Genomic DNA, 18305 nt, shown 5'->3' on the forward strand with positions numbered 1-18305 from the left:
TGTTGGAAAAGATCAAGTGTCCAGAATACAGTGAATCTATGTCAGCTCTGTTTTAGTGTTTTATCTATGTACAAAGTAACCAAGGACATAATTTACAGGTTAATGGTTGACTTCCCATTTAGTTTCCTAAAAACTGAAATTATATGAAGACTGAACTATCATCAGGCCAGGGACCCCATATTAAATTAATGCTAAGGTTGTTACATGTCTACTGGATGTGTAAATACTCCACTATTTGCTAATTTGTTTGCCCTACTTAATAAGGTGTTATGTTAGTGTTGTTTTTATAGCTTGTTGTGCTGCCCCCAAGTGGCCAAAACAGTCACTTAATCAGGGTTTAAGTAAGATCAACAAGCCAATGCGATGTCATAATCTTTAGTTTGGGCTCTTCTGCTCAGTTCTCACTGTGATCTTGATCTTCCTCTCCTGCTGGACATCTGTAAGGAAAAAAAGGAAATGGTTCCAGTTTTGGTGATTTTTGTGATAGTTACATTTATAGATGTATAAAAAAAGACAACAGAAGGAGTTAGAAAGACAATGATTCACATCAGTTGAGTGGAAGTTACTGTATTTCCAAGTCCATTTAGATGACCTACCTAAACTTCAGACTACATCAAAAAGAGTCCACTTTACTGCATGTACTGTAAAGTACAGTACCGTAATGTACAGTACTGAATAAAAACAGTGAAAATGAAAGACTGCAGTGTTTTATAGAAAGTACACAAGTGTGTATCATTTTGTCTTCAGAGTGACATTTTGAGGATTGTTAGGTTTTGATAGCAGAGTTTCAGTTTGACATAGATGTGAATACTTTATTTCCCAGTGTTGTGTCTTTGTTTGCTTGTGTGTAGAGTTTTGACACAGTGAGCCAAGTTTTGCAAAAAGTGTTCAAGCAACGGGGAAAAACTGTAAGATATCAATTCAAATATCAAATTCTCTAAGAGGGCAAGAAGTGAGACCTTATTTTCATCAGAATTTAATCTGACATTGCTGATTATTTCAGTCCGAGCAGTTTCAGTGCTGTGTCCCCTCTAGAATGTTATTTTCATTGCATTCAAATGCATTCATTTGCATATTTTCCAGTGTCTTACTGATGAATGGAAGGTTGGCTATCGACATATAGTTGGTGAGTGCATTGCCATCTAAGCTGGCTGTCTTTAGTAATGTGTGACATAAATTCACACAAGTCAATATTATTACACACAAACTGTGTGAGGACATGGCCAGTTAGCCAGTTTTCAACTAAAAACATCAAATGCAAATTATTTTCAGTTATCGGATCATTAACCAGAAAGGATCTGTTAGCCAATGATCTGACATTAAAAAGAGGTAATTTCAGCCGTAGGGATTCTGTGACAGGAGAGGAGGCTGGCTGGACACTGTGGCTGGACAATCACAAATTAAAAGTAACTGAGACAGTTACCAGGTGGTCTGTGTTTTCTATGCTGTGTTTGATCATGCCACCAGTTGTTTAACATCACCAGTATGTTTGAGGAAGCAGCATGGTGTCTGTCTCATTTCTGATACTCACCTGAGTAATTATGTCTGTGATTACTGTTGCTTAATTGTTCACCATTTTGACTGAGTTTCAGTGTGTCAGCTTTAACTAACTCCTTGATTGGTGATAGTCGTGAAGACTGGGTCCCTGGTGAATGTAATGAAGAGGGGGAAGAGGGGCATTGGATCCATGACTGGGACAGAGACGTCCTCTGAATGCCTTGGGTTGGCAAAGGATTGGGTGAAGCTTTCCCCTGTGCAGGCTGGCCTTGTTGTCTCTCTGTGCATTGTTTAGGTACAGCATGTCAAGAGCATGACGCAGGTTGTGCAACCAGTTATGGTTGAATGTACTCCATCAGGCCTAAAGTGGTCTTTACAGTTCCAAAAGGTATTGAAATTGTTAATTAACTTTATCGCATGGCATGCGGCATTTCAATGTCAGCCATGTATTCAGGGAAAGCAGTCTGCTGAAAGATTTGATGCCTTCCTCCAAGCTTGGAATGGGGCCTGATATGATTACATGTTGTGACTGATAGTTGATCAGCTTCTCCAGTAGCAGGCAAAAGTCCTTTTTCAGGACCTAAGAGCTAGTTTTCCTTTGCAGAATGTCAAAAAATCCAAAGTGAATAATATGGATGTGCAGAGAGGATGCCTGGCAGCAGCTCTGTCAGCTCTCTGACAGATGTGTCATTCATGGTGAGATTATCAGTCTTTGCCATTTCTAGATGCTTGGTTATAGAGTCCCTAATCAGAATACTGTCTGGCTTATGAGATGTGGGTTACACCAGTATTATTTGGGCCCTCAGCTTGTCGGATGGGGAGTTTTTTCTCCTGTCCTTGGGCCTTGCAGCAGTCTTGGGGCTACCTGATTTGCATGAAGTCATCTTCCTAGTGTTTTTATGCACAGCTCAGTTAGTCAACTGCTGGCTGACTGCTGGCTATGAGAGAGGTATCCATTTTCACATCTAAATTCTTTGCAAGAAAAAAAAATTCTCATACTGCTGAACTGCTCCTTAAATATCATACATGTGTCCACAGAATCAGAAGTTAGATGAATGTGTGAGGGAAAAGAATCTTAAGGCATAGAGTTTTAGGTATGTGATTTCATTCGAACACCACAAACCAGAGTGACTACAAATATGAACTGATGCATACTGTCTGTGTCCGAGTCTCTGTCGGTTTCTGTGTCCACAGATGCCCTCTTCCTCTTGTAGCCGTTGCTTTCTTGTCCTGACACACTCTCCTCTTCCTCCCGCTCATCTGTGCTGCTTCCTGTTTCAACCGCTGGTGATGATGACTGTGATAATGCAGAAAAAGGACAAGGGCTCACAACAGAAAGAAACTCTTACCTCAAGTGACAGTAAACTAGAAACAGCTAATATTGTCAAATGAGAATGGTGAAATTGAATGAGCAAATATTGTAATAATATACAGTATAATATCTGCTTTGCTGACTTGAATTACCTTACCTTGCCATTTGATGATAAAGATTCTTGCTTTTGCAGAGCAGAATTCAGAGTCTCCAGCACTACTACTGTTAGAGACAACATGATACAAGTTTATTGTTCACCTGTACACAATAAAAATATGTATACCAACACACAGAGACACATGTGAATTTAAGCTCTTTACCTGGACGTAAAGATATAGTGAGGACAGGCACCTTCTTCCCATTGCTTTGGTCTGTCTTCCCATTCGCTTCATCGACCTGCTCCTGCTCTTTGATTACCTGCTGTGACAATCATACCATGAATCCTGTTTGTTGCCTCTTTACCTTCACCCTTGTCTTTACCTTTTCATTTTGTTGCTAAGAGGCCTGAAATTACCTTGTGCTTAGGTTCACTGGTAGTCTCTTCCTCATGTAGTTTCAGTGGTGCTGTAGATGATGATGAGGTAGGGATGACAAAATGTGGTGATGATACTGGACTTGTCATCACATCCTTGTCAGGGCTGTTCTGTACTCTCTCTACATCTTGTGAGGCTAAGGTTGAATAATCTGTTGGTGACTGGCTGGATTTGGACTTTCCTCGATCTGACAGATCTAGAGGCCCCTCGTACACCTCTCTAAGCCCTTCTCCAGAGACCCTCTCAGCCATGGATGGCGGGATTTCCTTTTTCTCCTGGGGCTTCATTTGACCCTCCACATGCTCTGACAGACTCCTCAACCTGAACAACACAGTTGGCTCTATGGCACTGGGCTTAGAGGTGCTCTGCTTGTGCCAGAGAGACCCAAAACCCTGCCTTTGAGGGATGCCATGTTGGCCAGTTGAGATCAGGTTAGGAAAGCGCAGCAGGTTTGGTTTAAGTGAAGGTTGTACCACTAGGCTGCTCCCTGGAGCAGGTGCAGAAACCCAGTCAGCGGATTCTGATAAGGGCCATGGGAGAGTAACAGGGCTGCTCTTAATTGGTTGAGGACGGCAGGGGACAGGAACGTGGAGCACGTGTCTGCTGGGGTTCATTTCTCCACCAGTTGATGAAGAAGAGTTCCTAAGAAGGAGAGCTTGAGGAGGGATAGATGATTGCTTGTCCAGTCCTTCAACACTCTGAGCTCTAAGTTTTGAGACACATAGGCCAGTCAGATAGCGAATGGTTAAATTGTCTATACAGGTCATTAGGCCATAGTATTGGGCATAACTTATCACTTGCTAATGCACTACAGTAATGTGATCATTTTATCAGTAAGAAGTAGTGGAAAAAACGGATTATAGAACTCAGTTTATACGATCTGAGCTTAGTGCTGACCTTTGATCATTCATCTTTTACACACTCCCATATAGTGGCACAACAACCCATTTTGCCATTCCCTATGTCCCTCTGTCTTACCTCCTCTCTCCAACACTTGATACGCTATGTTCTGTCTTCCAGGATGATGATGATGCAAGATTTGAAAGAGGCTTGTGTGGGCCCTGTGAGAGTGGAGAACGGCAGCAAGCAGATGAAATGACCATGCTTGTGGCTATCATATTGTAGCAGAGAGTGCAGTGACAAAGGGCTTGTTTAGTTGAATATGTTATTCTAGACTGCTTGACTCAATGGTCCTTTATCTGACTGAGGTTTGTGCAGGTTGGAATCTACTGCTCTGAAGTATGAGTAATAAAATGTCAGTAGCCAACTGTGCTGTGTATTGATAAATCCATGGTGCTGTCTGTGGCGCTGGCGTAACAGACAGATTTGGAATTGCTCCTTTTTCATCCCACCCTTCTGTCAGTTGGATCTATAATATACTGTCTTCAAATGTTTCATCTGGTCACGAGACAAGTCCATAGGAATGGTAATCACCACCTCAGAGGTGGAAATTTTCTGAATGCTCAGAGTTCATGAGCTGTGACATATTTTCAGAGATAGCAGTGGAAATGGAAGTAAATTTTTCGGTGTATGTTAATATGTTGAAATTTTAGTTGTATAGAGTTTTTTCTTTCTAATTTCATAACATGTCTGTCTAAAATGCTGATATTCCCAAAGACCTCATCTTTTTCCTCATTAAGCCTTTGCATTTCTCTCACTAGCTTGCTAAATTGCTAGCCTTGATGGCACTGATGGTTATATCCATGGTGCCATTGCCCAGCCGTGGTGTTCTCACAACTTCACCTCCTGAACCCCAAGCATATCATGTACATGACTTTCCATGTTGTAACCACAAACTCACGAGTTCCATTTATTCTGTAAGCTGCATACCATTAATCCTCAATTCTATACTATATTGCAGCCTATACATTCAAGTCCAGAGTAGTGTCACCTTCATGATCATTGTGACAAGTAACAACTTGCACGGTGGAGTGAGAGGATCCTAGAGAAACACTGCTTAAAAACTGCATTTATACTGTGTGTTTATTTAGAAACTTACAGTGTGGCCTCTCTTCATCCCTCTCCATTGTCTGTGTTCAGTTTCTGCTTGATGAGAAACAGAAAACATGAACATGTGTAAGACAGAAAGGAGACAATCAAACAACAACAATCACACAATCCTTCCAGCTGTTCTTCACCCTCACCTGCAGTCCTTTGGTCTACCTCAGTTTTCATCGCAGCGTCACCATCTGCTGGCTGGTTGCTGGCCCTGCTGCTTGCTGTAGTGACAAGGGCCAAAGGTCCAGAAGAGGTCGTCAGTTCAGGGGAGATGTTTGGTTTGACCTCTGTTGAAGTGCAGCTGATGGAGGAGTGGTCACTGTGATCTCTGCTACACATACACATAGTTTTGCACAGTTGCTGTGTGAGTGACATTGGTCGTATAATCAAAATGTTGACATGTGGGGTATGTTTTCACAATGAAAAGATATTAGAAAAATGAAAATCAAACTATTTTCCACACAAACAAAAAATGCGAGTTATAACAACTAATCTAACAACTGATCTTAAAAAAACAGAAAAACAGTTTAAAGCCTCTCCTAGATATAAGACTGAAGTTGACTCATGCTTATGATGAAACACAAATACTCACTCCAGTGCTGCTCTGAAATTACTGATCTCCTCTTTAAGTTTTTTGTTCTCCTTTTTCAGGTTGTTAATTTCTCCGGCTACAACACAGACCACAAATCATGATAAGAGCACTTAACAACAACGTTGTCTCCAAAATGCATATATCTTGAAAAGGAAAAACACTGATAGGAGGTTAAAAGAAAGTTGTGAGAAGCAATCACCAAATGCCAGAAGGCAAAGAAAAGATAGGAAATGATTTAATAAAAAATGCTTTAGTAGGAATTCTAGACTGATAAGAAATGTGACATAAGAAACAAGTTATGGATGACAGCTAGATGGATGGTTGAATCACTGAATACGAAGACAGATATAAACAGAATACCCAGTAGAGAGATGTGCTGGAGGCTCTGTATCTGTGAGGCTTCAAATTCCTGTTGTCTTCTCTTGGCTACCTCCTGAGTTACTGTACATCTGTCACACAGCCCTGCCCTCAGCCTAAATAAGCAGCAGGAAACAACACGACATCAGAAACACAAGATGAATTTGTAAACACTTTATATTACTTATAATCTTAATGTTCAGGTACTAAATGCACCACCCTGTGAAGTTTAACACACATTTGACAGTCTATTATTGGAAGACTATGTAATCTTTCTTCTTACAAATCAACAGTTGAAATTATTTGTGCCACTGTGAACGCAACAATCACATAACGTATAAGTGGCACAATGGCACGGTGGAAACACTGTCACCTCACAGCTAGAAGGTCCCGGTTCGAATCCCGCTGTGGGCGCTGAGGGGCGTGTCCTCCACCATGCCTTCGGTGCCTGCTGCTCGAGGAAAGCGGCCTTTCTGTGTGGAGTTTGCATGTTCTCCCCGTGTTCTCCTGCGGTATCCTCCATAAAAATACCCCCACTAAAAACATGCAAGAAGACCACCACCTGACCAATGGTGACAGGAAGGAACTGGTCCCTGGTGCCTGTCAGATGGCAGCCCATTGCTCCTGGTCTGCCGCGGAGGAAGGATGACCAGAATGGGTTAAACGCGGAGGATAAATTTCACCAATTGCATGGTGTGTTCACGTGCATGTTGTGTGATGAATAAAGGGGATTGTCCCTCTGATTCTTCTTCTTCTTCGTAAGATGATGCCCTATTAATTCAAAAAACCTGACATAAAATCTCTTGTTCCTCTTCATCTTTCCTCATCTATTGTTTTCTTTTTTCATTCAAAATGCAACATAAGTGACCTGAACCATCTGGAAGAATACATGAATGCTTCAACAGAATCCGCATCATGAACAAGGACAATACAGAACACGAAAATGGGCAAAGCCTGACTCTCTCCAGACAGAAAAAGACACCATGTGGATGGCCTCTCCAGGTCAGGTAAAACACCATCCACATCACCAGAACCACCATACTTTACATAGTTCAGCAACATATTCATCTCCATTGAAAATAAACTTTCTTTTCCACAATCACACTCCTTGAAGTGCTGCACAGGGAATTTGAGGCCCTGTGTCAAAGCCTGGAATTCAGTCAGGAGCAAATAGACACTCTCTCCAATGAAAACACATTGACCACCCAGCTCACTGTCACCGCTGACAACAAATAATATGAAAGAAATTATTCTGGACTTACAAGTGCGTAGCATAAGAGACAATCTAGTTTTCACCAGCATTCTTAAACAAACCACAGACGACCTGGAAAAATCTATCAAAGAATTAGCTTAAAAGGCCTCCCAAGACCATCAACATCACATTTCACCACGTACACCACCTTGGACTGAAAACACAAGCAAGCTGATCACGACTGATGACTGCAGAATTTGAAAACAAGGTTCAACAACAAGAAACCTGAGAAATCATGCAAAGACACAAACAGCTATCCCTAACACGAAAACCGCAGATCAAACAGGGAAAAAACAATTCAGTGGACAAATTATACATAGATGGACAGTTGCAAAGTGACAAGGACATAACCCTTTAATCCTGTCTCATTTGCGTTTTATTCAGATTTTATAAAGTATTTCATTTGTTCTGTTTTAGTTTTTCTCTCTCTCTCTCTTTTTTTTTTTCCCTGCAGGTCCACACACACTTGCACACACACTTCTATGTTCACATTAATGTTGGGCTTTCCCCCCTCAATCTCAAACATTTCCAATTGTCCAGTCATAATTGGAAGTGACTTTAACACAGTCATCGACCCATGACAAGACAGCGCTAATATTTAAAAAATAAACATATCTTGCAGTCCATGGAAATTAATGAAACAGTTAAACAGCAATTTTGAATGTCTGGCAATTGCAGCATCCAATCACAAAAGAATACTCATTCTCCTCACCAGTTTCCAACTCATATTATGTTGTCATGTAAGTCACACACTGATTCTTCCTCAACAGCAACTTAATTATATCTAATATTTCAAGATCCACCCCATCATTAATAGAATCAGAACCAGAACCAGAAACAAGACACCAATGGTACTTTAACACATCTTTTCCAAGACCCTTTGAAATGTATCTCCCTGTCTATACTTCTGCTTAGTTTTCGTTCTTCCATTATTTCTATCCTTGTGAGGACGTTTATTGACATAATGCATTCCCTAGCCCCTTACCCTAACCCACATTTGTCCTGCCAGATAGCAATTTTTAAAACTGGACAGGACTGGAAGCCCCCTTAGTCTATAATCCCATGATGATTTTTCTTTAGATACTCAAGGCATGTTAGAAATCCATATAAATTATCTAATATGTTTGTGTTATAGGTTATATATAAGTTATAATATTGTGTTTTTTAAAAGGTTTGAGGTAGTGGAGTGGGTGAAATATATAACGTATTCTATTTTATAAATTCATTTCTGTGTGTGTGAATCACTGTGATTATGGAGTTTTTTAGGCTAAATTAATTGTCTTAATTGTCTCATCTATGATGAGAACAGGTGAATCCTTAAATTCTCCGTAAAATTCAGGCAGTGACCATCCTCCCCCTGTTGTGATTTATTAGATTCTAATGATCCCAACAAAATGCAAGGAAAAGTTAAGGATAGAATTTCCAGGCGCAGGCAGTTGGTGGAAGGTGTTGGGTTTGGTGACCTGAGGATCTCATCTCTGCTTGTTGCGGATGATGTGGTCCTCTTGTTGTCGTTGAACCACGACCTCCAGCTCTTGCTGGGCGGTTCACAGCTGAGTGTGAAGTGGCTGTGATAAGAATCAGCACCACCAACTCTGAGGCCATGCTCCTCAGTCGGAAAAGGGTGGATTGTATTTTCATGTTTAGGTCTTGACTCCCTTACTATACTGTATATGGCTGTATACTGTTTGCACACTGACATACATATTTTAATCCTAATACAAAGTAAAAGCAGAATGTAATTTCAGTAGGCCTACCTGTTTTCCAGTGTCTTGATATTCTCAGTGAGTAATCTCTGTTGTTCTTTCATCTGCTGGTTTTTGGTGAACAATTCCTCCATTCGCTTTGTATCACTGTATTTACACACACACACACACACACACACACACACACACACACACACACACACACACACACACACACACACACACACACACACACACACAAAAGATACAGAATAATATGTCTTCATTTGAACATTTATTTCTAATACAATTATTAATATCAATTGCTAATAATGGGGTACCGCCCTGACATCAGGGACCAATAACCAAACCATGGGTACAGTCTCACAAAAGGTTTGTTCATTTAAAATGCCAGTGTCTAAAATACCATTTTGCATTTATCAGGTGAACATCCACAACAAATATGCACAAATAATAACATTAACACTTCCCGTTCTCTTTTTTTTCTTCTGTCGTTGAGAAGATGAAGAGGGATGATGAACATGTGAGGGATGCAGTACCTGTCAAAGAGGCTTAAAGTTTGTGCAAGTATCTTAACAAACGGGAGGAGGCTCACCCTGACTTAATGAAGGACAATGTCGGACAATGTCACACTTTTTGTAAAATATGGCATATAGATTTTTGTATATCACGTGGAGGGAAAAGCATCAAATCTGCTGAGCATAAGCATGCCCAAGAGGTGCAGAAACATACTCCACCAATGACTGTATTTACGGTATCTCTGCCATCCATTTTCATAATGTCCCTTTCCTACCAGTTGCTCACTTGCCAGTAGCCTCTCTCAAAATCACAAATGAAGCAGAATGTGTAAGTAATTACATTATGCACCCTTTTGTATTTTCTTTTATATAATTCAGGGATCTTCATAGCATTTCACTTTTAACCAATATTTAAATGTGACCACGTAACTGTAATCACTTGTATGTCACATGTATGAACTAATTAACCCAATCCTTGTGGCTCTGAAATTTCAATGTTTCCCTAACGATAGTAGCTTAAGATTTACTGTGTGTACCCTTGTCTAAATGTAAGCAGTATGTGGTAAGGGAGTTGGGACCTGTGGGTTTAGAAAGAGAGAGGAAAAGGCGCTCAAAGCAAAGCACATCCTAATGGCTGTGGGAGGACACAATGACTATTTATTACACAGAATCCAAGGATGCGAACTCAGGTCAAAATTCTTCAGCCATTGCACTAGCCGTTTTTCTGCAGGAAATGTAAGATCTCTGTATATATATCGATTTCAGGATCCAAACATATTGCTGAACACAAAGAGTCCTGTCCTGTGTATACTTGAAGTATACACGTTTGATTAGGAATGATACCTACTGCAATTTGACATCGCAGTGGAAAGGCAAGGTAAATTGGGACACGACGATTGTTATCCTTGATGATGTCACAGCCAGATATGGTACAGGGAGTCCCCTGAATTCTGGTGGCTCCAGTGGGAAACGAGGATTTGAATTCAAATTGAATCTTACACCAGCTGATGTAGTCAAATGGCCACAACAAGGTTCACAATATATCAGTTTAGATCAACATGAATGCAAGGCGAAATAAGGCATGGAGATACCAGCTGTGGATGCTATGGATAACACCATGGGGGCAGAGTGATATAGTCTCTCACACAGAACTGCCATGGCAGAAGGGTGGAATGTTGATTACATACTGTAATGGTCCCCATGCAGCCTACTAAGCCCAGATGATGAAATTAGAGGTGCACTGCTTGGCTTGTGTGGAAAAACAGCAGGCCAGCATGTTTAAAACTGAATGAGTCACACAGGATTCAGACATGGATAAATGAAACAGATGAAAGGGCACAGATAAGCCCAAGATGCCGCTGCACAGGAGGGCCCTGCAGAGGCTCTACCCCAGACCCATGCCTTGTCAGTGCTCTCTGTAATGAATGAAGAGCTGCTCCATCTGCCTGATGTTTGCTGTTTGTAAAACATACTGAGACAAAGCTCATACTAGAGTCAGTGAGTCGTGAGGACCCGTGGAGGCAAGTAATTCTGGATTAAAGGAAGTTTGTTAGGACTTAAATGTGTAAATGTTGGATTTAGCTGTGAAGTTGCTGCGCTCCCTTCCCAGTGTTGTGCCTGAACGTGTTCATTGAACGATAGTTCAAAAACTCGTTCATATTTTGGGTGAACGTGAACTGCACGTACTGTATTACTGCCTGATGAACGTCACTGTGAACTCGTTCATTCTGGTGTCTGTGAACGGCACATCTCTCAGTTTAACTTCGTTCAATCGGGTGCCAGATTTCTATACAGCCTTCCAGGCGAACACCCGGCTAAAACACACCGTAAACAGGCCTTAATATGTAGTGGAAAAAACACCCAACCTGGCAACACCAGCCACCGGTTTCGCACCGAAACGTCAACGTGCGTCATCAAAACAAAAAGCAGCATGGTCATTTAAACAAGTTTTATGACAAGGTCGGTGAGGATGGGAAAAATCTGTGCAAACTTTGGCTTTCAAAAAGAAAATCCGCACTTCAGTCACATCCACAGCAACCCTGAAACGGCACATTGAACTTAAGCACCCGGCTAGCCTTTCAAGGTATGTTCTGACGCATAGTTACAGTGTTAAAACTGCTAAAATAATTGCTGTCAGTGGTTCTATATGGGCTGTGGCAATAATTTTAAAAAATAGCTCACAGCAAAATATGGAAAAAAAGAACTATGAACTAGTTCATTTTGGAACGGTGAACTTAGTTCAAAATTTTGAATTATGAATTATGAACTGAACTAGTTCATTTTAAAATTTGTGAACTGAACTTTGAACTAGTTCATGTAGAAAGTGAACTTTTCTAACACTGTCCCTTCCTCTCTAATAGAGGCGGGATGGGGAGTCCAACAGCACGCACAGGTCACACTCTTTTAGCTGATGTCAGGGCTAGGAGGAGTTTTAATGGATAACATCTTTCAAGGGATTTGGGCTAATGGCTCGAAAGGGGAACCCTCAAAGAGCATGCAGCATTAGGGGTATATCCAGTGTGGTGCTAAAGCAAAACAGGTTTCTGTTGTCTGGCTCCCTTTAAAAAGCACTTCCCCAAAGAATGAAAAAATGCTATTTGCAGTATGAAATGAGTGCAGTATATATTTTAATCATAGATGGAGCCCAACTGTCATCTACTAATGTCTGAGGGTAGGTTGACATGAGAGGCAGAGGATACGATCTGGGATCCGATCCTCTCTGTACACACAAGCACTGAAAGCATGCCATCTACACCCTGTAGTAAGAAAGGGCTCTCACGCCTGCAGGCAATGCTCCTATCTTTTATAAGCGCTTACATTCAATGGCCAGCCCCACAGCTGTTGGCCTACAATATCACTGGCAGGTGGAAAATTGTGCTGCCCAGCTGTGACAGGATGGCCACTAGATTCTTCTCCTGCATGTACGCTAAGAGGTGAGGAATCAGGGGATCTCAGGGAAACTCTGGGCCACAGCCACTTAGAGAAGACATCCACAGTGTATATTGTGCATTCTCTCATGAGGCAAATAGATCTGCCTTTGCTTTCCCCAACCTGTCCCATAACACCTGAGCGAGTGTGGGACTCAGTTTCCATTCACTGTGGCAGGGACCTGCAAAACATCAAATTCTGTTTGCAGCCAGCTCATAACCTTCTCCACTCCCTGTGTGAAAGGATTGTTTGTTCATCACGGCCCATGGTGAGGTTGTCTTGTAAGTGCTGGCCATGTTGCTGGAAATGCCTGCCGATGTCAGGATTCAGCCCATTCAGTATTCAGTGTGTTCAAACTCTGTGTCTGAAGCAGGTTGTACTGAGATATCACCAGTAACTCACACTGAATGGCAGGAGGCTAGTGATAAATCAGTATTGACTAATACATATTTTAAGAGAGGATTTCTAACTTTCTAACTCTAACTGTGAAAAATCACAAGGCACACCACCAAACAAAAATGTCACAAAAAGTATATTTATTGAAATTTAATGAAAATCTAGTCTCAATTCACTCAATTTACTTAGTGTGAAACCTGGGTAACTGTTTGGTTGAACACAACGCTGATATTCTTGCAGGAATTGAAGAAAGACACACAGGAATATTAATATTAATAACTGGATAATCTTCCACGACAAACCTGATGATGTCTCATGGCACACTTATGTGCTGCAGCACAGTGGATTTGGACCTGCATCATGTCATTGCCACTGATGTTGCCTTTTTTTGTGAGGGTTTTTTTTTGTTTCTTGGTGGGGGTGATGCAGAGCCTGCTGAGCTGCAAATGCTGGAGGAGGACATTGCAGCGGGGGAGGAGGTGGAACCACAGCAGGTGCATGTTGGGACGCCACACCCCAGAGCAGTATGCTGGTGCTGCTGATGAGGCTGAGGTGCAGCTGCGCTGCAGGAGGTATGCCTCTTCACTGATGCTGCTTCCTTGGCTTCTTCATGTAGGTAAGCTGTGGTGCTTTGGAAGAAGTGGTCCAAACAGTCCGTTAGGGCATATGGGACCGTCTAGTAGCTCCTGTCAGATGAGGGAGGGAAACGAGAGTCGGGACAGCTATCATAGCCATCTCCATGTTGGTTACAAGCTTTGAGCAGAGAGCTCAGGCTTGGTGGCCAAAGGAGACAGCCGAGGACAGCAGCACAGTGTTGTTCTGAACTGCAGAAATGGCACACTGTTGTGAACAGTGCGAGAGGTGAGCGTAAACTTGGTATCCGGGAACTTTCACTTTCACTTTCCAGGCTAAGAAAAGACTGGCTCCTTGAAGAGCTGGAGCTCCACGAGGTGAGGCCACTACGGGGGACGTTTGGCCAGCACCTCCTGGTGGTAAATGTCCCCACCTAAGAAGCTGCAAGCAGATACAGGTTATACTGCCAGCATTACAATGCCCCTCAGATCTGCTGCCTTCCTGATGATGGCTGGCAAGTCCTGGAAAACTCCTTTGATAGCTTGAATTTTGCTGGCAGACTGACAAGGAAAAGTAGAGCCACTGTGGCAGAGCTCATGACCTGAGTCTGGCATGCCTGGCACCACCTGATCACATGCATGATAGAACTTGGGGCAAGAATGTCTTCGAGTGCTGGAAATTCAATAATATTTTCCTCATAAAATCAGAGAAAGGCTTTTACATTGCTACACAGTGTAAATCCCACGAGCCAGTTGCTTAGAAGAGATCAGAATTTCATGACCTGACCAGAAGCCAGCAGAACCCATAAGCAAGACACAATAAATGTTTCTCCTCGTGCAGCACAATGCAAAATGTTCAATGTCAAGGCTGAAGAAACCTGTTCAGTACCTCCCTAAATGCGTGTTTTTATCGGCTTTATTGACCAGTTTAAGAAGTTTTTTGGAAAACTAAAAATAAGAAATGTAATGTAAGTTACATTACTTTGACAAAGTAGTTCAAATAGTTACATTACTTATTACATTTCAACCTTCCCAGTACTGGCTGGCCTATAATTTGTACATATTGACAAAATTGCCCATTTTAACAAGTTAATTAATCAGGTACTGAGCCAGATTAATTGGAACAATGTTTTCATGGTAATGGGATTATTCCACTTGCTACTACAGCATTTGAAATTGAATCACCTTCTTCTTTCTAATCAAAATGACCCCACTATTTTGACCGTATTGACTATTTTTATTTTCTGCGAGTTCTAAGGAGAAACAACAGATTTTGTGACTTGGTAGCAGACTGAATTGGTTGTTGAGCTCCCTTACAAAGTAGACTTCAGGCCTGAGTATGGCTCCCACAGTGGCTGAGCCTATGTATTGCTAAATATGAATATCTTGTCAGTGTTGTCTAAACGTGATCATCTCGAGACCTTGGAAAGTGAAGAACCCACTCACCAGCCCTTCTTGTTGGACAGCTCTTGGATTTTCACTTGCCACCCTGGAAGTAAAAACACAACACACCCGATTAAGAGGAATTAAGGTGAAATCATTCCTGCAAATTCTATGAGATACTCCTCGTATTACAGTAGCATTACATGTTGTTTCTCTCTCTTTTTTCTGTTGCCAGTGGCTGCTGATGATTTCCACTTACCCTCCACTTCTCGCTCATGGACCTCCCGCAGTTTAAGGAGTAGGCTGTTGAAGCACTCCATTGCTATGATGATCTCCTTTGACTTTGAGTCACGCTATACAACAAAAGAGGGAAGATATTTCTTATAGAATCAAATTGTACTGAATGTTTTTACACTGAATGTTCCAATAGGTGTGCTAGACTTGACTAGACTTGACATTGCAACCCTTTACACACTCTAAATCCAACGCTTTTACTGATCATTTTAACTACAAACTGAGTGGAAACATAATAAATCAGTCAGTGATTAAGGGCTTGGGTGTTACAGCCTGAGGCGTGTACTGAGGACAGCACTTTGCTGACACTGGACTGTCAAAAGCTGCCTCCGTTAGACAAATGTGGGAGCAAATTTTGTTTGTTATATCAAGGATGATTGGAACTAGTTAGACTGGTCCTGCCAGATCTGGGACTTCCGTCTGCAGTGTGTGTTTTAAGTCCCAAAAACAGCTTTTATAGTTTGCGCACGTGTATGTGCACACATACTGTATCTGTGCATCACATGATGCCAGTTTAAAACTGTGTATCAGTTATTACAAAGTAACAGAATAAGGTTATTTCTTGGCTAAAAGCCAAAATGCAAACTGGTAACTTTTTTGCCTACAATCTGAAATCCTCAATGTGTGTCACTTCTGCTCTCTGTCTCATTCTCTGTCATGCACATACACATGATCACTGTTTATGTGCACAAATACATACACAAGTACCATTTTGCATTTTGATCAGTGTGGATCAGGCTTTCTCGACATGTCAGGATACGTCAGGCAAATGGCTGTTCAGATCACCTCAGCGGTGCAAGAAAAAACCTGTCTGCCTCCATATTACTGCTCTGCTGTCTCCAGATCATTATTCACACACGCACACATAAAGTTGTCACTGTATCTATTATTTCCGTGTAGATACAGTGTATTTCCAGTATATTCATCCATAACTCTATTTCTACAGACACCACTGCATCACAGTTCTCCAACAGCTGACAAAAGAAGTACCACAAACTGTGAAAATCTGTGGTCCTGGATGACACAAGCATATAGAGAGATACAAGCTGTGTAGATAACAGCCTGGCTGCATGTCTCACTGCTGCAGCTTAAATGTGCCTTTCTCAAACACCTCCCATCGGCTGGGAGGTTTGCTGTTTGATAAAAACCAGAATGGAAGTTTTGGTGTTCATACTTCATTCACTGCTGTCACATGATGTCAGCTGATGCTGTTCTGTACAAATAAAGCAGCCAACGTCTAAAAAATGCCATTGTTGGTGCTACTTTGTTTCCAACACTCCTGTGGCCTCTCATTGTCAGCATGTCAGACAAGTAAGATGACTGGAATGACCAACATTGAAGAGTGACAGTGAGCAAACTATCACACTCATTTATTACAACTGTGACAACCACAGAAAAATGTGGCTTTTATGCAAATAATGATGAATGAAGAATTACAGTCATTTTAATACTAAACCTCCAGTCTGTTACACTTGTGTATGAGCTCCACCCTACACACAGACACAGACACAGACACACACACACACACACACACACACACACACACACACACACACACAGGCACACAGGTACCCAGCCACCCACCCACCCACACACACACACACACACACACACACACACACACACACACACACACACACAGGCACACAGGTACCCAGCCACCCACCCACACACACACACACACACACACACACACACACACACACACACACACGCACACACACACACACACACACACACACACACACACACACACACACACACACACACACACACACACAAGCTTATGAATATATCTTTTTTTCTCTGTCTCAACCCCTGAGCATATGTAAACATGGTTAATCTATAACACACTGTCTTTGCCTAATTAAAGGCCTGCATGTGTCTTATTTTTGACATGCAACTATATATTTATCTATATAGATTTCATGATGCAATTTGAATGTATTTCTGAGAAAGTGCAGTAACCGACCCTAACACTCCAGGCCACACAGACCTACTCTACCTACACCTGCTCGAAACACCTGCCAGGCAATCTATTCTGGCCCTCAGGCAACAACTCAGAGCTTAATTAGTGGTATCTCACCTCATCCAGCCGAGGACCCCTTCAGCTGTTCACTACTGAACACCGTTGTAGCTTGCTTGCTTCAGAGATGGACTGAGTGATACAGAGACAGAATGAGAGAATGTGCAATAAGGAAGGGAAAGAAAGGAGAATGAGGTTAGGGAGAACGTCCCACACCCTTCCCTCTCTCATCTCTCCACCCCAGAAAACCGGTCGGAGCGGTCGTCCCCTTGAGGAACACAAACACTGAGGTCTGGGCAAGTTCTCCCTTGATATACCTGTTCTGCTGAAATCCCACATAACCGGCTTAACCAGCTCTATAAAGCCCTGTGGGGATAGAGGAACAAAACTGATTGGGAAACAGAAAAGTGCAATGCAATAACTTGCAATGATACAGTGAAATCAGAAGTTTAAATAATATGTTTTGTTTTTTTTAATCTGATTCAATTACATTCTGAAAATAAACTTACAACACTGGAATAACTTAAGCACTAAGAGCATAACAATGTTCTAAATAGTATCAAAGACCCATTATGTCCCAAACATTAATTGACTCTGTTGTTATCACACAGTGGAAGAATTATAATAAAACTATACAGACCATTGTTCTAATTTGCAATACAGAAATCATATCTTGCTGTTTTTGTACATACAGTACATACAGGCAGCTGAGTGTGTATTGAGCCTTACAGTTTTGACAGGGTGGGATGAACTCGATGACTGTCGTACTGGTATGTACATCAATGGAGACAACAGACAATGGCAATGGCATGTGTGTTGTCTCTGTGTGCTTGATGAAAAAAATGCCATTTCCTGTTTCCTGATCCAGATTCCTTAACCGGCCTGACTGGGCTGCATCTTCATCGTCATCCTCTTTCACTGGCTTCAAACTGCGACTCCCT

General features: G+C 41.7%; 1 protein-coding gene across 6 annotated transcripts; it reads right to left on the reverse strand.

The window, feature by feature from the left end:
- Window positions 1-256: 256 nt before the first annotated feature.
- On the reverse strand, window positions 257-17527 carry rbbp8l (retinoblastoma binding protein 8-like). Of its 6 annotated transcripts, none has more exons than XM_070969062.1 (14): window positions 17425-17527; window positions 15304-15397; window positions 15108-15150; window positions 9299-9394; window positions 6293-6405; window positions 5933-6008; window positions 5487-5641; window positions 5342-5388; window positions 4321-4403; window positions 3324-4047; window positions 3130-3229; window positions 2967-3031; window positions 2653-2794; window positions 257-437 (listed from the first exon to the last, which is right to left on the reverse strand). In XM_070969062.1, exons 2-14 carry the CDS (start codon window positions 15362-15364, stop codon window positions 376-378), a joined length of 1767 nt encoding a protein of 588 aa, XP_070825163.1. In that variant the 5' UTR covers window positions 15365-15397; window positions 17425-17527; the 3' UTR covers window positions 257-375. The 6 variants fall into 6 exon arrangements, with proteins under 6 accessions (XP_070825163.1, XP_070825159.1, XP_070825157.1 ...); XM_070969058.1 differs by having other exon boundaries at window positions 5487-5668; XM_070969056.1 differs by having other exon boundaries at window positions 5342-5385; window positions 5487-5671.
- Window positions 17528-18305: the final 778 nt, after the last annotated feature.

The sequence above is a fragment of the Chaetodon trifascialis genome, chromosome 8 (assembly GCF_039877785.1).
Source record: "Chaetodon trifascialis isolate fChaTrf1 chromosome 8, fChaTrf1.hap1, whole genome shotgun sequence".
In the NCBI taxonomy this organism is placed as follows: domain Eukaryota; kingdom Metazoa; phylum Chordata; class Actinopteri; order Chaetodontiformes; family Chaetodontidae; genus Chaetodon; species Chaetodon trifascialis.